The following is a 24,251-nucleotide window of genomic DNA, read 5'->3' on the forward strand; positions in this document are numbered from 1 at the left end:
CACACCCAGTTAAAAACACAATACACGCCCAGTTGGACATAACGAAAAAAAACGCCCAGTTGTCCATTTCAAAGCTCATTTGCATATATATAAAATAGCTCATAACTTGGCCAAAAATGAACGTGCTGTGCGAGTAAGTCCCACAGAAACTTTACCGGTAGTGTGAATAGACATCGCGTCCTGGCTGGAGGCAATGTCTATTCACTCTCAAGACACTTCAGTAAAGTTAATGTGGGTGTATGTGACAGCACAGCGTGATCTCTTGAGATCACGCTGTGCTAAGTAAAAATGGACATGAATGGAAAGAAGTGTATGATGCTGATTGGTCACTGATTGGTCAGCGTCATACACTTCTCTTTACATCGCCCACTTGGTAAAAAGGTAAAGAACGCCCAGTTATCTATTAAGAAACTAATTAGCATAAATCCAAAATTGCTATAATGTGGTGACAGAGTCTCTTTAAAGTTCCTTCAAGTCAAAAAGGTAATCTTTAACTTTAAAAAACACCAGCAAATAGAAGGGACTTATGAATTTTTTGTTTGTTTGTCTAAAAAGTCTAATATAACATCTGCACAAGGGAGAGCGCACACTGCGGGCCAACACCAAGACTCCTCTTAAGAGTCATCCTGTATATTATTGTATACTTAGTACTGACATTCAACATCACAGTTTCCCTTCCCTGCAAGCTATCATGAGTCAAAAAAGTTAAAATAAAAGCAGAATGCTTCCCAAATAGAGTCATTCCATCCGCATACAATGCTAGTTATTTTTAAATGTTAAAAAAGTAAAAAAACACTAATACTTATCTATTTAAAGACAGTAAAAATTAAAATCGATTACAATTCATTGTCTGGAGATGCAGAATTGACATACCTGCTCCAATAACTCGTTCAATAGTTATACAGGAAGCATCAATTTCTTTGGCAAATTCATGTACTGCTTGGCTTGGGTCTTCGTAGGTATGAGGGTCAATGTATGTCTTTATTCCTGGAAGCTTAACTGTCGTGGAACAGAAAACTAGCTTCTTATTAGTCGTCACAGTGATACAAAGGCACTTTTATCATATTATGTATAATGAAATAAAAAACAAAAATACTAATAATAATAAGTGTCAAGGGACATTTTAAAGTTCTTCAGATTCTGTAGTTTTGCTGTGCTAGGATACCATGCTTCTGTCCACATAGTACCAAAGAGAAAGTTATATGTAAGTGGCCTGAGCAGTGGAAAGCAGAGAGGGAGCGTGGTATGGCTGTGGGTTCTAAGGCTAGCCCTATTAGGGGGTTTCTGTAGATGGCCTTGTGCACACGTATCTGTGATGCCCCCCACCCCTGAAAAACATTGCGTGTATACCGCTGAATATGAATATCATAAATGCAAGATTGTAAATACATTTTCTTATTTTGTAAAACTATTGTAAATCTAGAGTATGAGGTTAAGGGTGACTATTACGAAAACAATGATGAATCTACATTTTAAAGCATAAACCAGTAATCCTATGATACTTACTGTGTCCATTGTGAAAATGCATCTTCTCCTCTTCTGGATCTTGTTTAGCTTTGCTGTAGCCACATCGCCTTCAACAGAGATAATCTCATTACTATTGTTATTATTATTATTATTATGTCTCATTTAATAACTGAAAATTATTTTTAGCCTTTTGAAGATCATTATGGTGGAAGGAAGCAATCATTTTTTTATTGGCTTGTCTTTTTTGCAGCATGTGCTACTGGAGGTGTTTCATGCCAATTTTGCAGAATTTTTTTAACCACTGCCTTGAATAGAATAACTGATCTTATTACTACTCTTTATGCAAATTCCTAATAGACAAGTATAATTCAAAGTAAAACTTAAATTATATGAACAGCCCAGATCCCCTTAACACTATTCATTTTTTGTAATTTTATTTCACAAAAGAAGAAAGAACTGTATTGGCTTTATAAATAAGATACGTCTGTGGCATTGTCAACATCACAAATAAAAAACTGAGATGGGATAAACTCTCTTGGTACCCAAGGCATGGGTTTCAGAATGTGCCACCCCCCTACCACTATCTACCACCACCCTTGGCCCCTGAAGTTCAGCATGCGGTCTCAATGCAGGGCCAGCTGACTACCTTGACAATTAGCTTTAGTAGAGTCTGCTATCTCCTGCCCTAGCTTAATTCCTCATATAGATAAATAATTTAAAAGCAGTATATTTTTTTTATTTTTTATGTATAAATTGCCTCCTAGTAGCCCAGTATATTTTTTTTATATTTTTTTTACATTACTTTAGAGGAAAAATGGGAAATTATTATTTTTTTACTTTTAATATATATATATATATATATATATATATATATATATATATATATTTTTACACTACTAAAATCTTTATTAAACTTTTTTTTTACACATTTTACTAGTCCCCCTAGCGGTCTTGAACCAACGATCCTTTCAATTGCTGGTACAATTCACTACAATACTAGACTATTGCAGTATATTGTCAATTTTACAGGCTCCCACTAAGCCCTGCCAGATCGCGTTGCAGGCGGAGGGGGGTGAGGAGCTGTCAGAGGGGGGCACTCCCCCTTTTTAACGTCTTAGATGCTGTGATCATGATTGATCGCAGCATCTAAGGGGTTAAATTTCCAAGAACAGCGCGATCTCCATTCCTGGCCTTTAGTCAGCTGTAATACACAACTGACACCCACTTTGTACGAAGCGGGCTCATCGGGTGAGCCCGCTCCAAACATCATCCCCCCACCACCACGCAATAGTACGTCATGGTGCGGATAGGGGTTAACAAAATAAAGTGAATGAACAGAAGAGAAATCTAAATCAAATCAATATTTGGTGTGATGACCTTTTGCCTTCAAAACAGCATCAATTCTTCTATGTACACTTGCACAAAGTCATGGATTTTATAGGATTATAGTCAGGTGTATGATTAACCAATTATACCAAACAGGGGATAATGATCATAATTTTTATATGGTTTATAGGTTGAAACACAGTCATTAACTGTAACAGAAACAGCTGTGTAGTAGACTTAAAACTGGGAGAGTAACAGCCAAACTCTGCTACAAAGGTGAGATTGTGGAAGATAGTCTTATTTTACAGGTCCACCACAGCAAGACTTTACACAGAAACAAGACACAAGGTAGTTATACTGCATCTGCAAGGTTTCTCCCAGGCAAAGATTTCAAAGCAGACTGGGTTTCAAGATGTGCTGTTCAAGCCCTTTTGAAGAATTACAAAGAAAGGGGCAATGTTGAGGACCATAGACGCAGTGGTCGGCCAAGGAAACTTAGTGCAGCAGATCAAAGACATATCATGCTTACTTCTCTTCTAAACCGGAAGATATCCAGGAGTGCCATCAGCTCAAAACTAGGCCAAGCGACTCAACTATGCACGAATACATAGGGGTGCAGAAAAATGGCAGCAGGTGCTCTGGACTGATGAGTCAAATTTTAAAATATTTGGCTGTAACAGAAGGCAATTTGTTTGCTGAAGGGCTGGAGAGTGGTACAATAAATGTCTACAGGCAATAGTAAGGCATTCTGAATGTTCCTTGCAAGTTTGGAGCTGCACTTCAGCAAATGGAGTTGGGCCTTTGCTCAGGATTAATAGTGTCCTCCATGCTGAGAAATACAGGCACTTACTTATCCATCATGCAATACCCTCAGGGAGGCATTTGGCTCCAAATTTATTCTGCAGCAGGACAACTACCCCAAACATACAGCCCTGATCTTAACATCATCGAGTCTGTCTGGGCTTAAATGAAGAGACAGAAGATGTGTGGTTAGTTTTCCAAAATGTTTGGAACAGCCTCCCTGCCGAGTTCCTTCAAAAACTGTGTACAATCAGGACCTTCTTGGTCAGCAATTTACTCACACTTCGAATACAACGTGGTGTGGAATGATAATCGTGACACATACAACCTGATGGTGATTTTCAGCAAGAAGGTCATGAAGCTCTGATTGGTGAGTGGAAATATCATGATTAGTTCTGACACAACTGGCACATATATGATTATGCTATCATCATAGAATTTTGTACTTTTGCTATGTTGTATTGTTGTTTGTTATATATGTATATGCACTTGCACTTTATGTATAAATTTTTCGATTGTATTTGATACCGTATAAACAATGTATTTCTTGCACTATGCTCTTTATTTGTATTTTAATGAGATTAATTCTGCAAATGCTTTTTTGCTCTATATAAACTGTTATCACTTAGTCTGTCACTATGCTTGATAAAGGTCCTAATGTTGGACAGAAACGTCGCTGTTTGTTGGCTGAATAAAACCACTATTTTTTCACACTTGGAGTGCTGCAAGTTTCTATTTTTTTATATATATATATATATATATATATATATATGTATATATATATATATATATATATATATATATATATATATATATATATATATATATATATATAAATATATGTATAAAAATAACAGTAATGCAGTAAAATGCAGTAAGTTTTACAGAAGGAAGTCTAGAGAATTCCTATATAAGCTAGTTATTGCCAAGAGAGTAAAAAGGGCTTTGTCACTGCTTAATGGTTTACAGTATATCATCTAAAGTGAGATTAAAAAGGAGATAAAGGCAGCTTATTTTTCATTGTGAATTTCTCAGGAGGTCTATAAATATATTCAGCAGCATGTCATATTAACATACAAAATTAAGTCGTAAAAACCCCCAATGTGTCATAAAAACATGTCTCAACATGATGCACTGCATAATACTATAAGGCTATTGCTGGTTTATGTTGGCATCACAGCAATAGTTCAGCTTCACTAATAATGCATTGCAGGAAACCTGTCCATGAAACATTATCTACCATAGAGCTTCCAGATGTACTAAATTTACTGATCAGATAAACAGGCTATAAATTTGTCACTTAGTGAACAAATTATGCCCTCTAACGTCTGGCATGTAAATGCTGGATTGCTGGAAAACAGATGTGCTGTGGCTTGAGTTACAGTCAGTGGCTATAGTCCCAAAATCCAGCCTTCACTAATGGGATGGGTAAAATAATATCTCTGCCTGGCATATTCAAGTCTTGCAAAATACCCATGGACCATTTAAAACTAGGTTTTTGTTCTAATCGCCTCTTAAACCTGACATTATTATTATTCATTGTAAATTGAAACTAAAAGTTTACCTACTGATATAATTGTTTTTAATAAGCCCGGCTTATCCTAATGATGTATCACCTCATGTACTAATTGTCTTTGTGTAACATCTTAAATGTTGTGCTTTGACACAAAAGTAATTAACATTGCAAATTGTTTTCTATGAAATATAAATGATATGGAGGGTTTTTCTTAGTGATAATTCTATAGTGTTTCATATTTTTAGCACAGATTCAGAGCAACATTCCCTTTTTTTCTATGGAAAGACAAGACGGAAACCATAGTTTCTGTTTGCATTACCATTGATGTCAATGTCAATAATTTCAGTTTGTCTCCGTTCCGTAAGGTTTCCATTTTTTTAGCGGAAACAATAGCGCAGACGACTACGCTATTGTTTCCGCTAAAAAAAAATAAAACCTTACAGACTAAAAGGTCTAATGGAACCCATGAACGGAACACAACGCTGATGTGAACGAGGCCTTAGCCACAAAATTAACACACGTAAAAGTAAGCCTTAAGTGCCTAATTCAGTAAATCCACAAATTACCCAAATAATTTTTGATCTATAAAAGCCCATAGCTAGGTGTTGATTAATTTCATTATACATCTTTAAAGCAGTCGGAGTTCTGTTTTTCTGATGTAGAATTCCTAATCCCCTGCATAGCTATAGGGTCAAAGCATGCCTAACTTTATAAGAATAAGCTGTTTTACATATGTATATGAGGAATAACACTTTTGCTGGACATTATATGACTCGTATATGGCATCTGTATTTAGCAGTCTTCCGCCATGCAGGCTCTTTCTCTAATTCTCAGCTATCATGTCTGCCATACATTACACACATAGAGCAGAGGTGAATCCTGCTCTCCGATCACTATCTATCACATATATATACTAATATGTATATATATATATATATACATACATACATATATATATATATATATATATATATATATATATATATATATATATATATATGTACATATAGAAGCTGCGGCCGCATGGGAGAGATTATACAGCAGTAATGAGCAGTGTAGCTGTGTATCCAGCACTGGGGCAAGATATAACTCTTACCAGCAGCCAGTTTCTCCTCTCTCACTTTCCCTGCTCCTTCCTCCTGCCCCCTCCCCTCTCCATAACTTCTATAGGCAGTGTGAAAAGACACCCCCACTTCCTACAATCCCTCAATTCTGCTCTCTAACTAGGGACAGATTTTGCTTGACAACAGGGGGTGGACAGCGGATTACAGGAAGGGAGACACAAAGTAGCAGTAACTTCACATAGAATTTGCATGGATAAAACAGCTAAATTCTAACAGTAAGTAAACAACAAAGTTGATATATATCAGGTATACTATTAGATTAGCATAAGTAGTTTAAAAAGTTAATGTCCATTTAAGTGATAAAGTTCTGGCTGCTAGCAGCCACCACTAGAGGGAGCCAAGAAGTGTACTGCACACCATTTATGTAATATTATTTAATGTATATGCAGGTGAATTTGAGCTCTGTGTTAAAAAGTGGAAGCCCTGACTCATATGTGAAATTAATCAACAAAGAATGTTGCTCCTAAAAATGACATGGTGTTCAAAAATGGACATTTGCTTTAATGGAAAGCTCCAGCAAGTGAATACATAGTCATCTGCCAGTCCCCTCTTATGTTACTAAGCAGCAGCATGAACGTATTCAACTGAGAAATTATTCATTAAGTTGAACTGAATATCAAACATTGCAAGCAGGAGTAGGATATCAAGGGAATCAGAGAGCCAGTCCATGACTTACTGTAGTTGTTTTTTTCTCATAAATACATTTACAAAGTTTACTTTCCTTCAGCAGTGTGTTCTGCATTTTACTATATTCAGGTTGCTCAGCAACCTCTTGAGATCCTGTCTGGGTGTCCACCTTTAAGTTATATGCAGCTAAATGATAAAGTCACAAGTTGTAACTGCTGTACAGAATACCTCTCCATTCTACATAGGCTTTCCTGTGGTCCTTCATAAGAAGAAAGCACAATACATAATATGGCTTCAGAATGTAAATCAATTTAAAAAAAAGAGTAATTAAATATTATTGGTCATGTGTTATCTGTGTACTAAGTAGTAGGATTAGGTGAGACCTTATTTTTCATACCGAGATAGGGTTTCATGTAATAAATATGTAATAAGTTATTACAAGAGAAACTGGTGTCAATGGTGCTGTCAGAGTTTGGACTGGTCAGTGGTTCTGTAAGATTTTTCCACATTCAATCATTTTCCCTGCTGCCATTAAAGCGGTTGTCCGGTTTTAGCAAATGTATGGTGTTGTTTTTTTGATAATTAAAAGTTATAAAATTTTCCAATATACAATCAAGAGCTCTGCTTACTGTTATTCAGTAGGAATATTCATTGTTTATTTCCAGTGGATAAAATTCTATCCATGTCATGTAATGGACAAACAGGTGCACGGCTCGTTACAGTATTTCTTCAGAGCTGTATCCAGCACCTGTGTGTACGTCACATGACCATGGACAGAATTTTATCCACTGGAGTTAAAAAATGAATGTTCCTACTAAATGACAAGAAGCAGAGATTTTAAAAACCATGAGGAATCAGTACATAAAAAATATATATTGGAAATTTATATAGCTTTTAATTATACAAAAAAACATTAATTTGCTGAAAGCGGACAACCCCTTTAAAGGGGTATTCCCAACTTAGACATTTATGGCATATTTACGGAATATGCCATAAATGTCTGATATATGTGGGTCCCAGCTCTGGAACCCGCACCTATGAATGGGGGTCAGCCGACCCCAGCTTCATCTGGTCCGCTGACCAATGGCTGCAGATTTCCATACAGGGACTAGTGGAAACCTTTCTGTTTAATGGAATTATCGAAACGTCCAAGCATCTACGGAATATGCCATAAATGTCTGATACATGTGGGTCCCAGCTCTGGAACCCGCACCTATGAATGGGGGTCAGCCGACCCCAGCTTCATCTGGTCCGCTGACCAATGGCTGCAGATTTCCATACAGGGACTAGTGGAAACCTTTCTGTTTAATGGAATTATCGAAACATCCAAGAAAGCGCAGCTCGGCTGTTTCCGTGACTCAAATGCAACATATGGAGAGACCATGCACGCTTATGGGCCCCTTCTATACTGGTCCCCACCTGAAATCAGCAGCTTGTGGCTGCCACACCAGGCGAAATGGGGGTCGGGTGACGAGAGCGGGGACCCACATCTAATAGACAATAGACATTTATGGCATATCCTGTGGATTTGAGATAAATGTCTAAGTTGGAAATACTCCTTTAACATCTTCAATATGAATTATATTAGCAGTCACATAGCAGATTTAATAATAGGACCTTCACATGTGGTGCTGGTTAATGTTAACAAAGCCATGCTTGCCTTTCACATCAACTTTCCTTAACACTTTCCCGCCTCCCTAGTACTAAAGTTCCTGTAGAGTCCTTAAAAAGTTTTCAATACCCAATAGAAAAGTGATAGGGTCAACACTGACTGGGCCCTCTCTCTCCAGGGGCCCCATAGCAGCTGCATGGACTGCCTTTATGGATAGATCAACCAAATATGACAGTCCTGAGCTGTATCATAGTTCTGGCACTGCCTAGCAAGCCTGTAACTTGCATAGGTGATTGATCAGCAAGTCTGAAGGACTATCTAATTGATAATGACAAGGGTTTCTCTTTTAGAAGTACTTCTATTTAGATATATAGCACTTTCACCCTGCTATGTTTACCAGTAAGGACCTCGATTACTAAACTTCTCATTACTGGAAAATTATTTTCATCAATTGCAGACAGTATCCCTAAACAAAACCTAAACTAAACAATCAATGTTGGTGAAGGAAGTGAACTCCAGAGATATACAGTACAAATTCATTTTCTAATTGTGCATATGCAATTAGATTTCAATCATTAATGTCTGTAATTTCCTGAAAGTCAAGACCTAATAGTTGCAATTTATGCAAATACATTTCTATTTTGTCTTTTTCTGGCCCCAATTATCCAGATAATTACTGGAGACTTTCTGGAAAGAGAAATTAACCATCTGCTGTGCATGACAATACAGCCGGCTTGACCCTTGAAAAGGCAAAACTGGCTAGGACAAGGTTAATAAATAATCCTATTATTTTGGTAGAAAAACTATGTGGCTGCAATTTGATAGGGAAACTAAACTTATTATAGAGTTGATTGGAAAATACAAATTATTTAGGAAATAAAATAGCATAATAATGGATATTTGTGTTGTGTTGATGAAATTTAGCTTACTGAAAGCTTCAAATCTTACAATGCAATCCAGATACGATGTGGAATTATTTTCTGTCTAAAATATGAGATAGACAAGAAATAATTATTGTAATATATGTTTTTATTTGCAAATTTTCTCAAACACGATAGCTGAAAAAAGATATTGTGTACACCGTTATTTGTTAAATATAATGTGCATTTAATTAGAGATGCCTGGGCTATGTACTATTATGCCAATATATGCACAACTCATTCCAATTCAGCTTACTGATGGCTATATGTAATTTTACAGTTTAGTGAGAAATATATAGCTGTCAATACATTCAAAACGCATATATATATATATATATATATATATATATATATATATATATATATATATATATATATATATATATATATATATATATATATATCAAAAAAACATTCTGCAGCACTCCAGTATGGCAAAAAAAAATTGTGGTTTATTCAATCAAGTCCAGAGTCAGCGCAGCGTCTACCAATAAATTTTCGAGCACTTCATGCTTCCCTCTGCTGACAAGCTTTATGGAGATGCTGATTTCATTTTCCAGCAGGACTTGGCACCTGCCAAAAGTACCAATACCTGGTTTAATAACCACAGTAGCGCTTGATTGGCCAACAAACTTGCCTCACCTAAATCCCATAGAGAATCTAAGGGGTATTGTCAAGAGGAAGATGAGACACCAGACCCAACAATGCAGACGAGCTGAAGGCCGATATCAAAGCAACCTGGGCTTCCATAACACCTCAGCAATGCCACAGGCTGATCGCCTCCATGCCACGCCGCATTGATAACACCTCAGCAGTGCCACAGGCTGATCGCCTCCATGCCACGCAGCATTGATAACACCTCAGCAGTGCCACAGGCTGATCGTCTCCATGCCACGCCGCATTGATAACACCTCAGCAGTGCCACAGGCTGATCGCCTCCATGTCACGCCGCATTGATGCAGTAATTCGTAAACAAGGAGCCCCGACCAAGTATTGACTGCATATACTGTACATACTTTTCAGTAGGCCAACATTTCTGTATTAAAAATCATTTTTGATATTGGGCTTATATAATATTCAAATTTTCTGAGATACTAAACTTTGGGTTTTTATTAAGTGTTACCATAATCATCAACATTAAAAAAAAAAAAATGCTGGAAATAGATCACTCTGTGTGTAATGAATCTATATAATATATGAGTTTCACTTTTTGAATTGAATTACTGAAATAAATTAACTTATAGATGATATTCTAATTCAGCACTAGTATGTACTAGTCTTGAAAACGGTCCCTTAGTGTTACCCTGTTCCCAGTGTTCCTGTGCCCTGCTACCTGTATCCTGTATCCTGTTCTGTGTTATTGTTCCTGAGCCTGTTTAGTGATTGGAGTGGTGTCCTGCTGCTCCTGCTGTCGTCCACCACGTCTGGTTCAACCTGCTGCACCTGCTGTCATCTGCCTTGTCTGGCGCAACCTGCTGCACCTGCTGACATCCGCCACATCTGGCACAACCTGCCACATCAACTTCCATTCTTGCTAAAGCCCCTGCCAATTGTCTGGACTATCTCAGGTACTTTCGTGCTACATACTTCTTGTATAGAGATTGAGTGTGACTTGGCCAGCTGCCTCTCCGCTACAGCGGAACGTCCTAGTAGGTCCACATACCCCTAGATTGTGATGATATATAATATATATATATAACATATATATATATATATATATATATATATATATATGAGACAGAGAGTGACAACGGTGCACCCAGTCTGCATAAGGTGCTAGATTTTGTCTTCCTGACCAGCATTTTGGGGAACCCACTTTTTCACAACAACTTCTTCAATTGCAGGACCGGATTATAGGAAGGGCACATGAGCTTCGGACTCCACCACCTTGAGAATCTTGTGGGCCTTGGATACGAAACCTCCCTGCCCAGGCCAGTTATTCTGCTCCCCCAAACATTTTCTAGTCCCATTTATATGTGTAATATATACCAATGCTCAACTCTGCGCAACCACCTCTTCGGTAAATGGGATACTGATTGCTGTTTAGCAGACGAGATGAGGTGTAGAAGGGGCACACATGCATGTGGCTCCCTGTTTTTAAGTCTGAGTTGCTGGCTAGGCTGTCTACACATTTCAGTGGAGAGGGCCATGTGCGGCCAACTCCCCTAGGGGAGTTCAGGTGTGGTCGAAATTCCACAGTTGGAATGGGGCATACACCGACCCTGACCAACTGAATGGTGTCAGTCAAGGCAAGTTTCATTGACTGAAGAACATTGTCTATTCTGAATAGAGATCTGCGGTCTTAGGCATTACGTTGTTTGGAACACAAACACATATGCATTGTCTACCATGTATGATCAGTGCTGGACTGGGTACATTTGGCCCACCACATGAAATTAATTTGAGCCATACATAATAAGTGCATATATACTTGTAATTTCATTGTAAATTATGCCATTATTATAGCGCGCGCGCGCGCGCGCACACACACACACACACACACACACATACACACACACAGACACACACTCTGACAAAACCAGTAAAACTAATATGCTACTTTTAAAATAACCCCCAAAAAGTATAAGCTCTGCAGTAAATGATTCATGGGGCGTTCTGATATATAGACTCACTTGCAGTGCTCAGCGTCATTATTGCCTCAGGACCAGGGCTGACTGTAGGATTCTCTATATGACATTGTTCATGCCTAATTGAATGGATTAAAAGGGGTATTACCATAATAAGCATTTATGGCACAGTCATAAATGACTGATAGGTGTGGGTCCCATCTCTGGGAGAAAGGGTTTCCGGTGAAGCATGGCAACCTCTTCATTAAAATGTATAGGGAATGCAGCAACCAAGAATCAGAAAATGGGGGAAACCAGACTCCCATTCTTCCGATAGGTTGGACCTGCATCTAATAGACAATTAAAGCATTTCCAGGGGATACTCCATAAATTCCTAAAATGCCCCTTTAAAGCAGTTATGGTCTTAAAATTTACCTTTAGTTACTTTGAGTATTGCTTAAAGGGGTTGTCGAGGATTGAAAAACATGGCTGCTTTCTTCCAAAAATAGTACCACACCTGTCCACAGGTTGTGTGTTTTTTTAATCCTGTATAACCCCTTTAACTACAGTTTTGGCTGCTTGATTGCATTAGGGCAGAGATATAATCAGACTCTCCATCTCAACCACACTATCTACTGGATAGTGAGGCTGGGTTCACACAACCATGTTACGTCCGTAATGTACGGAACGTATTTCGGCCGGAAGACCCGGACCGAACACAGTGCAGGAAGCCGGGCTCCTAGCATCATAGTGATGTATGATGCTAGGAGTCCCTGCCTCGCTGCAGGACAACTGGCCCGTAGTGTAATCATGATTACAGTACGGGACAGTAGTTCCACGCAGAGGCAGGGACTCCTAGCGTCGTACATCACTATGATGTTAGGAGCCCGGCCCCCTGCAGTGTGTTCGGTCCGGGTCTTCTGGCCGAAATACGTTCCGTACATTACGGACGTAACATGGTCGTGTGAACCCAGCCTAATGATTGTTGTCAAAGCCTCAGGCTGCTTGCCAGTATACCTAACTTAAGCTTTAGGCTATGTCCACACGGCTAAGCAAAATACCTCTTAAAATACAGAGCTGTTTTCAGGCGAAAACAGCTCCTGATTTCCAGACGTTTTTGTAGCAACTCGCTTTTTTCGCTGTATATTTTACGGACGTTATTGGAGCTGTTTTTCAATGGAGTCAATGAAAAACGGCTCCAAAAACGTCCCAAGAAGTGACATGCACTTCTTTTTCTCTGGCGTCTATTTACGCGCCGTATTTAGACAGCGACGCGTAAAGTTACACCTCGTGGGAACAGAACACCATAAAACCCATTGAAAGCAAAGGGCAGATATTTGTAGGCGTAATGGAGCCGTTTTTTCAGGCGTAATTCGAGGCGTAAAAGGCCCGAATTCCATCTGAAAACAGTGCGTGTGAACATACCCTTATATTGCAGGTCTGCCCTTCATATTGGCAGCTGTGTATGTCACAAGCCCAGTTAATGGGATCTGATTTACATTACAATAAAGACAGCATGATTATGGACTTCAAATAACTAAGCCAACAGTGTGAAAAAAGAAACCTTATTGTTATTATGTACATTGCCAGTGCATGATAAATTGTTCTATAGACATTCCTAAATTTGTCCATTTGTGTATAATTTTCATTTAACTAAGGCTAAATCCACACTGCCCCCAGAGGCTCCATTCAAAGCCTCCATCGGCAGTTCTGTCATATTTGATTGGAAGCATAGCATTGAATGCAGTGCAATTTTTCTAAGCAAAAGATACCACGGCGTAACCCAACGAACCCCATTGTAAATCAATACTGTCCACCGGCTACAGTTACTATCTGTCATACAATGGATCGGGCAATGCGTCATAGCTTCATTTAGGAGAAGCTATAATGCAAGTGTGAACATAGCCTGACACCGTTTCCGTTTCTGTTCCACTTATTTATATTAAATGCAAGGAATGCTACTGTTATAACCGAGTTTAAAGTGTATAACATGTCTTTACTTTGTAGAAGATAAACCTGAACAAGCAAAATCTCAATTTTTGAGATAAGAATGGATGTGTAGTATACTTAGAAGAACTGAACTGTGTGTATATAAAATGTAATCCCACTTACCTTCCACTGAGAAGAAAACCAACCATTCCGGCTAGAAGAATAATTCCCACAGTGACCGACACAGCTATAATAGGAATCTGACTCTGATCCCCAGTTGCTGCAAATGCTGAGTAGATAGACAGAAAACAGGGATTATGGCTTCATTTATATCCAACATAGAGGGGGCATGAAACATTCACAACGCTGGTCAAATTAAAATCTGCATGGAATTATCTTTTCTTTCCGCTTTATGTAAATAAAAGCAATCCTCCATCTAAAAATGAATTAAATAATTGTGATAATGGCGAGGATTGCTTCTCTTGTAAACTTTTCTGATTGTACTCCAGATTTTACTGCTTTCACTATCTCAATCAGTAAGTAGCTGTCTGATAGCTAGCATTGTCAGCCATATTATCTCTTAAGGGGGTTTTCTGTCACCTGGCCACTCACATCTTTTTCTCTGGTCTTCCTGACAATTAATCATAGAATCCTCACCCTCATATTACTCCCACTGCAGAGAGACATGCTTAATTGAATCTATGTCAGTTTAGTTTATAGGATGTTGTAAATGTGGTTGTGAAAATATCATGTGTCAGTCAAACACATTCCCCTTAATATATAGCCTATAATGTTACAAGGCAATTATTTTTTTTTATTAACAAGTTAATGTATTTCAATAATGACAAGAATGTGGAAGGACATAAATAGCTTCTGTGGTTTCTCAGGTTTTAAAAATGAGATAAGATATGGGATATTCAACAAGCAAATAAAGCAAATTACATATCCTAAACATTTTTTTTTCTTATTTCTGGAAACACACTTTGAAACCTGAAAACAATTAGGTACAGTAGGTGTTAAAAGTGCCCAATAAAATCCTTCTAAATCGAGCTGCTTCCACCTAAAAAAATCAGTCAATTTGGCTGTGTAATTTCCATGGAATAACTGACTTTGCTATTAGAGAATCAACATCTCAGTCATCGCCATTGCAGACTTTGTTGGTCTGATGACAAATGTTCATATGCAAAAGTAGGGAAAGCAAAAACACTCCCTGCATATGTTTTTATATTAAAATATCAAAATTGTCTCCACTAGAGATGAGGTGTCACTTTATATTTTAATACAAATTAGGCTAGGAAGACAATTGTGACTTCCCTGCATTAGTTTGGGTTAAATTGTTTCTATTATGTATTTTAACTGCAAAACAATACGCTTTCATGATATACTAACCTACTGTATATTATTGTTTTCTATATATTTCACTTTTAAGTACAGACTGAAATTTCTACCCCCCGATTAAATGAGATGAGAATCTAAGATCCTACATGCTAACTTATCCAACTAAGTGACACGAATGAGGATTCTTCACTTAATGCAATGGGCCTGGGAGAGGAAATCTGGAGCAGTGTAAGAATGACAGTTCCCTGTTATGGTATTGATCTGCTGACTCTTTCCGCTAACTATTACATGGACATGAGCTGACAGTAATTAAAATGACTTACACACTGGGCTGGTTTCAAACTCAAATCTGCGACTGAAGGCACCGTACCCTGCGGCCGTGCGTGCTCGAATCTGGAATATGTAGGACGATGCAGGCTTCAGTCCTTCTGCTGTGATTTCTGTTTCCTTGGACTTGATAATTGTGTAGCTAGTTTCCTGGTCCTTGATTTATATGCAGAAAGAAAACAGAACTATATCATCTCCACAATGATAGAAGGTAATAGAGAAAGTGTAATAGAGCTGCTTCCCTACCCATTCAGAAAAGACATACAGCTAATATACTTTTTCTATTAAATATAAAATTATTTATCTAATATATTACTTCTATACTACTACTGTCATCCTCCATGCATAGGTTTAGGGTTTAATTGTCCTTTGCTATTGTCCTTTGCTCTTGTTTGCCTTTTATAAGCCATTGTTTTGGGCATAGCAATATCTACTACTTTGATTTATATTTTGCTATACTTTACAATTATGTATTATCTAACGAAAATAATAAATTTGTTTTATGCCTCGCTTTTTTATTGTATATGATGTTTATTACTTCTTTATCATTCATTTACCATTTTTTACATGCACATTTGAATTACCCAAAAAATAAAATATCAAATAATACACTTTTCAAATAGGATTTTAAAAAATCCTTGACAAATCCACAATGAATCCGCATGAAAATCTGCTTCAATCTGCAGAAAAATCTTCTGTACTAAATCACATGTATTGTACTGTACATTGTTGTGGATTTTCAATGTCAAATCATCATTGAAAATTTGCACCAAATCGGCCACATCTCAACAAGATCTAAAGAATCTAGTGTACAGCCGTTAGAATTCCTTATTTTGCCAGAACGAAAACTGCACCATGCTGTGCTGTAAATAAAGAATCCAGTTAGGGTCAGTTCACGCAGAGTTTTTTGGTGGAAACTGAGTCGGAATCAGCACCAAAAAATGGGCGAATTTGCCCCTCATTGATTTCAATGGGTGGAAAGGCATTTTTTTTCCCGGGCGGCTTTCGGCAACTTGTGGTAAACAAAAAAGTGTCATGTCCTTTATTGCCGCAGTTTCCGCCTCTGACCTCCCATTGAATTAATGGGAGGCAGAAAAAACCTTTTTGCATTAGCTTCAATGGTGGCAGGCGAAAAACGCCTCAAAAATACGTGCAGGCAGTTCAAAATCGGCCTCAAAATTCCTGAAGTATTCTGAGGCAGATTTTTTCTGCCTGCAAAAAAAACTCTGTGTGAACAGGGCCTAACAGATCCAATTTTTTTATGTTATGTTCAACAGATGATGGAATGGATAAATATTGCACAAAATGCATCAGTTAATCAACATTAATTTTCAATCTGGTTGAATTACTCTTATAACAAAAAAAGAATGCAGACAGCAAGAATCCAGACAGCAAAACATACACTGAATGGCCACCTTATTAGAGACACCCATCTAGTAGCGCTTTGGACCTTCTATGGACTTAAAGGCTATGGAAAACTTTGAAGACTTTTTTTTACTAAAACAATGTAATTATAGTGTTTAGTGCACCATTCGTGCTAAGGAACAACGACTTGTGCATTTGGACACTTTAGCTGGAGCAGCAATGTTTTTTGGCTGCAATTTGCTTGACTGTGTGCCGCCTGTTTATCAAAACCATTCATAACATCCTCCTCTGAACCCTTCAGTCAACGAGTTGTTGATGTGACCAAAATCTTTTTTCCCCTGGATGTTTTTTCTCTATCACACCATTCTCGGTATACTCTTAACACTGTTGCGCAAGAAAACCCCACAAGGTTGGCAGTTTTCTAAATACTCGCCCCGGCTAGTCTGGCACTGATGACCATGCCGTGTTTGTAGTCGCTCAGATCGTTAGATTTTCCCATTCTAATGAGGGTTTCACACTGACAGCGATCCACGGGAAACTTGCTCACTTTATTTTATACTGCACTCCGGGGTCAGGTGTCTAATTTCCATACAGTGAAGCTGCAATCATAAAAGGCCATAATAAAGTGTTTACGCAATGTATAAGACAATTCTGTCTGATTTATTCTGATAAATAGAAAGTGACCTTTTATGTATGGCACTTGCTGATTTTTTTAAGCAGTATCTCTCCAAATAGTGACCTCTATAAATTGCACATCATTGGGCTCATGCACACGGCCATATTAGGCTGGGTTCACACAGAGTTTTTTGCAGGCGGAAAATCTGCCTCAAAATTCCGTTTGGAAGTTTGAGGCAGATTTTCCTCTGCCTGCACGCCCATTGAGCGCCGCTGGCATAAAATGCAGCGAAATGCGCTTTCTCTTCCTCCCATGGATGTCAATGGGAGGTCAGAGGCGTAATCGCGCGAAGATAGGGCTCACAGGAGAAAACCATCCCCGCCTACCATTGAAATCAATGGTAGGCATTTTCGGCCGTTTTTTGTCGAGTTTTGCGGAGCGGTTTCAGTGCCAAAAAACTAGTAAAGAAACTCAGCCTTACAGAACCATATTGTACAGATTTGTAATATTCCGCCTATAGCCTGCTAAAAGCCATAGTGTTCTATAGTGTGCCTTCAATTTTATACAGAGGCACTGTGGCATCGGATGCCATGTTACTGAACTATTCTCCCTCTAGAAGTATTGTACGAAGAGGCACCATACAGTGACACAGTGTTCAAGTGCGTCCGTAATACAGTTTTACTGTGAACATGAGCTTCAATGGATTTTTATTCTCTTGCTTATTCTATTATTTGAATAGTGCACATGCCTTTTTGCATAAATGGTTTAACACTGTGTACTAAGACACTCACCATAAAGCCCTGTATATTTTTCAAGTATTCTTTCTAAATGTAATAAACCACTTATTTCCATTTAGGTTTTTTTCTATGCTCACTTCCAACGTAACAGTTTATATCACTTCATTTTTAGTAAGTCTCTCTTATCACATCCCATAATTGCTTTTGCCTCTGGCACAGTACAGGACTAGGAAAGAAAAATGAGAGACGCACGCGCTGTTAGCAAGTTGAATATTTCAAATATGATTTAATTTCCTGTGTTTTGTTACCAACTTTATCAAAATAATCAATGACTTACAGCCATCATTTTAAGTAAATTATTTACATGCAAAATTATTTCCGGCACTGTCTGTATGTCAGATCCATATTCCAGTACAGAATAACAATGTGCTATAAAAGAAATCGTAATAGATATTAGTTAGCAGTATCATATCTATTATATTTATTCATCGGTGACCTTTATTCATATGAAAAAAGTCTTCCAATATCTCCGACCTGAACTTTTAATGTGTTTTCCCAAACCGACGTGCCACACTAATGAAAAACACACACTGGAAGTCACCCTGGTAATTTACTGCAGCCACAATCAATTAGTAATCAATTTCCCTATGTAGTTGACGGCTCCCCAACCAAGAAGCGTTAGTGAGAGCAAATAACACAAAGATATAATTGTACATTACAGAAGGTCAGACCTTTTCAAAGTATTTGATCTCATATTCCAGGATGATACCGTTGGGCCGCTCTGGTTCCTGCCAAGACAAGGAAATGCTATTTCTGGAAATTTTTCCTTTCCTCACATGAGTGACTGGAGACGGGGCTGCAGAGACAAAGAAAAAAAATCATTAAGAGCTGAATGTGTTTTCTTTTCTTGCTTTTAGTTGTAGCAAAATAACAAGCAGTATAAAAGCTTCAAAGTGAGACAGTGGTCGTAGTTGCAACAATATTTCCTCCAAGGGCACATCAGCTCAGTGCTTGATAAACACATAGACATTAATTATCCATCTATCTGTCTGACTATCCATTGATCTAGTCTATTTTACACTAACATAGGAAACATGGCCTTCTGAAAAACTGTCTTTTCATAGGTGCACTGTAATGGTTGCTCTTAAGTAAGTTGAGGTTTTGAACCCCAAGCAATCAGCTTATTGATAACCTATCCTGAGGATGGGCCATACATTTTTACTGGCTGGAAAACCCCTTTAATAGATCATGTTGAGGTACTATAGTTGATGGGCTTCTTTAATTGGTAAACCCTTCTCATGCCTCTATTCGCCAGAAGAAAGACCTCTGTCAAGCACAGCCGTCTTCTCAGGAGGACTATAAGCCTATAAACTTCAATAGGTGGTTTGCAAATCTTTATTATGAAATATTATTATTTAATCTCGATAACCCATTTTGGAATTGCGGTGGGCCTGGCGATTAGCTGATTGCTGTCAGTCCAGCTTTAGAAACCTGAGTGATCGAGTGTTACTGCCGAAGAAAACTACCACTGGCCATACATTTACAGTACTGCATGATGGCCATTTAAATTAATACCAAGTAATACTAGGACGACAGGGTTCAAAAAAGCGAGATATGCCCATTGTTAGTTAATCGTTGCTCTGCGTCTGAGAGGGGGGACCCCCTCTAATAGGGCATATGGTTGTTGACTGAGATAATATTTAGGCTTGCATAAACATTAACTTAGGCTTTGTTTACATCTGCGTCAGGGCTCCGTTCTGACGTCCTGTCGGAGCTTTTTGTCGGAACGGAGCCCTGACTGACACAAACTGAAACCAAAGGTCTCCGTTTCAATCACCATTGATTTCAATGGTGACGGATCCGGTGCCAGTGTTTTCAGTTTGTCTCCGTTGTGCAAGTGTTCCGTCGTTTTGACAGGGTGAATACCGTAGTCGACTATGCTGCGCTATTCAAACCATTGGCACCGGATCCGTCACCATTGAAATCATTGGTGATGGAAACGGAAACCTTTGGTTTCAGTTTGTGTCAGTCAGGGCTTCGTTCCGATGGAAAGCTCCAACGGAACGTCGGAACGGAGCACTGACGCAGGTGTGAACATAGCTTTACATAGATCATGTATAAGCATTTTACATTCCTTTCTTTCCTCAACTAAATGCAATGGAGACCAATAGCCTATAAACACTACCCCTCCATCATGTTGTGATTGCAAAAAACAACAGCAGTATACTCTGAAAATGAAGCGGGTACAGTAAAAACAGTAGAAAAAAGCTGAAATCAAACTTTGACAGCTGTCTATGGCTTTATTTAACTTAAAACTGCATAAAAAAAACACCCTGCATGGACACATCCCGTAAATGGTTCTAATAAACCTGATCAAGGAATGACCATATGGCTATGTATCCATTAAGACCATTCACCTCTTCCCGATGTTCCTGCAGACAATGAATAAAACTGAGATAAAAGGTAGAAACACTATACGGAGAGTAGATGATAATGCTGGTAATTTTACCCCTTTGAGCTTTCTTTAATAGAAGTGTTAAAGTGTAACTGTGCGATAAAGACCAATTAAGTCTATCAAATCGATCCCCAAGGTATTAAGATGATAGTGTCTTTGTATCCGGAGCACATCTGCGTTACAATGCGCTGCACTTGGGTAGAAAGGTAGAAGTATTTTGGAGTTTTCTTTCTCAAACAAAACGTAATTTAATCTCAGCATCCACACAAAGAATACAATCATGCCATCTTAAAAGTCTGCAACTGGATACTGCACCGTATGAGTGAAAAGGGAAAGTGCAGTGGCGCAGGAACCTGTTTTTAAATGTCACTAATTCTGCAAGGGCAGCTTTCCCGGAATATCAGAGGGTCGTGCCGCATTCACACAAAATACATTTCTGAAAACAAAACAACATAAACTGTCCCTTTCTGTCTGAGAGCCATGTTATTAGTATGAAACTGAAATCATACTATGTTCTTTCTGCAGATATAGGCTACAGGATAGTTTCACATTAATGTTTAAGTGAGGCTGGAGGTGAGCATAGATCAGGGGTGCACAACCTGCAGTCCGGTAAGCACATGCGGCCTCCGATGCCATTATGATTGACCCCTAGCCATCAAGACACAGACAAGCATGTAGTTCAGTGAGGCATGGCTGTCAAAAGACAGCCACAATATACTTATGCAGAGTACAGAGTGGCATCGTTACAGGAGCTCCATTCTCTGACTGCTCACATGTTCTGGAGACCTATTCTCAAGAAAGACATCAATAAAATATAGAAAATTCAGAAGGTGGCAACTAAAATGGTTCATGGGCTGCATAACAAATAACAGTAAAGACTTAAAGAAGTAAACATGTAAAGGTTAGAGGAGAGAAGGGACAGAGGTGATATGATAGAAACATTTAAGGAAAAAATCATTAGTAAGGTTTAGGAAGGCAAGATGTTCAAGAATGAGAGGGTTTCTAGAACAAGGAGGCATACATTGAAATTAGAGGGAGGAAGATTAAATAAAAAAAACAGGAAAAACGTATTTTCAGAAATGGTGATAGATTAATAGAACAGCCTTCCATCAGCTGTTGTGGGTAAACATACAGTTAAAACATTCTATAAGGCATGGGACAGGCGTATAACTATTGTAAAAAATGTAGATGATAGATAAATAGATGATAGATAGATAGATAGATAGATAGATAGATAGATAGATAGATAGATAGATAGATAGATAGATAGATAGATAGATAGATAGATAGATAGATAGATAGATAGATAGATAAATAGATGATAGATAGATAGATAGATAGATAGATAGATAGATAGATAGATAGATAGATAGATAGATAGATAGATAGATAGATAGATAGATAGATAGATAGACATGAGAAAGATAAATAGATACCGTAGAAAGCGAGAGACAGTATTTTTCAATTTTTAAAAGGATTAAAGCGTATCATATATTTATGCAGTCCTGTCTGGGAGCAGCATGAAGTAGTGACAGACACAGTGATTTCAGCGGTCTGTCACTTATTAGGTAATCTGACATAGTTTAGGAGTATTTAGTAGTTATACTTGTGGCGCGCATCTGGCTCTGCAAGCTCAAGCCCAAGTATATTCATATATTCACACTGCAACTGCCTCCCCCCACAAACTGCAGCCACAGATGGACACTTTTCTGCCTATTGCTGTGCATTGTGAGTAAAGTGTCAATCAGCGGCTGGAGGACGACCGGAGGACAGCCGGAGGCGAAGGGAGGCGGGGGAAGCATGAATATACTTGGACTCAAGCATGTCTGTCACTTCTTTATGCTGCACTCAGACAGGGCAGCAGAAATATGTGACAGATCTTCTTTTCGGCCTCCCTCACACACAGAATTTTTTAGGCAATTTAAAGAAGCTCTGTCACCAGTTTCCTACTTCCCTATCTCCCACCTAATCTAATAGACGCTGTGTTGTAGATAACTACTGTGTTGTTTTTAAAAAACAAACAAAAAAAAAACGTTTATTAGGTACAAAGTTATGAGATTTTAACATTTATGCAATTTTTTTGTAAAAGCCCAACTGGGCGTTTTTTTTTTACTTTAACCAAGTGGGCGTAGCAAGGAAAAGAGTATGATGCTGACCAATCAGCGTCATACACTTCTTTTCATTCATGTCCAGCTTTAGTCAAAGCCCAGCGTGATCTTACGAGATCTGTGCCGTCATTTACTCCCGCTGTTCCTTCACCAGAGCGTCGGGAGAATGACCAGACATCGCCTCCATCCAGGAAGCGGCTGTGGCGTAAGCTGGACATGAATGAAGAGAAGTGTATGATGCTGATTGGTCAGCGTAATACACTTCTCTTTACAACTCCCACTTGGTTAAAGTAAAAAAAACGCCCAGTTGGGCTTTTACAATTTTTTTTTTATAAATGTTATAATGCTCATAACTCTGTCACTAATAAATGTTTTTTTTAAATAAACAACACAGTAGTTATCTACAATACAGCGCCTATTAGATTAGGTAGGAGATAGGGAAGTATGAAACTGGTGACAGAGCTTCTTTAAGCTGCATCCAAATGCCTCTAAGGGCATGCCCACACGTGGCGGATTTCCTCCCCAACTGTCCGCATCAATGCCGCACAGAATCTGCGTTGCAGATTCTGCGGCGGATCTGCCCAAAATGTGCAGTAAATTGATGCGGACTAGCTGCTGCGGACTGCGGTAAAAGTGCTTCCCTTCTCTCTATCAGTGCAGGATAGAGAGAAGGGACAGCACTTTCCCTAGTGAAAGTAAACGAATTTCATACTTACCGGCCGTTGTCTTGGTGATGCGTCCCTCTTTCGGCATCCAGCCCGACCTCCCTGGATGACGCGGCAGTTCATGTGACCGCTGCAGCCTGTGATTGGCTGCAGCCGTCACTTAGACTCAAACGTCATCCTGGGAAGCCGGACTGGAGACAGAAGCAGGGAGTTCTCGGTAAGTATGAACTTCTATTTTTTTTACAGGTTGCTGTATATTGGGATCGGTAGTCACTGTCCAGGGTGCAGAAACAGTTACTGCCGATCGCTTAACTCTTTCAGCACCCTGGACAGTGACTATTTACTGACGTCGCCTAGCAACGCTCCCGTAATTACGGGAGCCCCATTGACTTCCTCAGTCTGGCTGTAGACCTAGAAATACATAGGTCCAGCCAGAATGAAGAAATGTCATGTCAAAAAAGCAAGACACATCCGCAGCACACATAACATGTGCATGACAGCTGCAGACTTCATTGCGGAATTTAGAATCTCCATTGAAGTCAATGGAGAAATTCCGCCATGAGTCCGCAATCAGTCCGCCACAACTCCGCAACAGCCATTGCATGCTGCGGACACCAAATTCCGCACCGCAGCCTATGCTCCGCAGCGGAATTTTCCGCATCGTCTAAACGAACCCTACTAAATAGAAGTGGAAGTCAATGGAGAAACGGCTCCACTGCGGATTAACGCTGCGGAGTGTCCGCAGCGGAAT

The 24,251-nt window shown here is 38.8% G+C and overlaps 1 protein-coding gene across 3 annotated transcripts in view; it reads right to left on the minus strand.

The window, feature by feature from the left end:
• Nucleotides 1-24,251, minus strand: part of EPHA5 (EPH receptor A5) — a 350,419-nt gene that overhangs the window by 45,252 nt on the left and 280,916 nt on the right. For 2 of the 3 annotated variants that reach the window (XM_075861939.1, XM_075861921.1), the window contains exons 6-10: nt 19,004-19,128; nt 15,551-15,710; nt 14,073-14,178; nt 1,507-1,574; nt 874-1,017 (exon numbers count right to left, since the gene is read on the minus strand). In XM_075861939.1, the coding sequence (XP_075718054.1) occupies nt 874-1,017; nt 1,507-1,574; nt 14,073-14,178; nt 15,551-15,710; nt 19,004-19,128 (603 nt within the window). The remainder of the gene's footprint in view (nt 1-873; nt 1,018-1,506; nt 1,575-14,072; nt 14,179-15,550; nt 15,711-19,003; nt 19,129-24,251) is intronic. The other variant, XM_075861931.1, reaches the window with a different exon arrangement.

The sequence above is a fragment of the Rhinoderma darwinii genome, chromosome 1 (genome assembly GCF_050947455.1).
Source record: "Rhinoderma darwinii isolate aRhiDar2 chromosome 1, aRhiDar2.hap1, whole genome shotgun sequence".
NCBI lineage: Eukaryota > Metazoa > Chordata > Amphibia > Anura > Rhinodermatidae > Rhinoderma > Rhinoderma darwinii.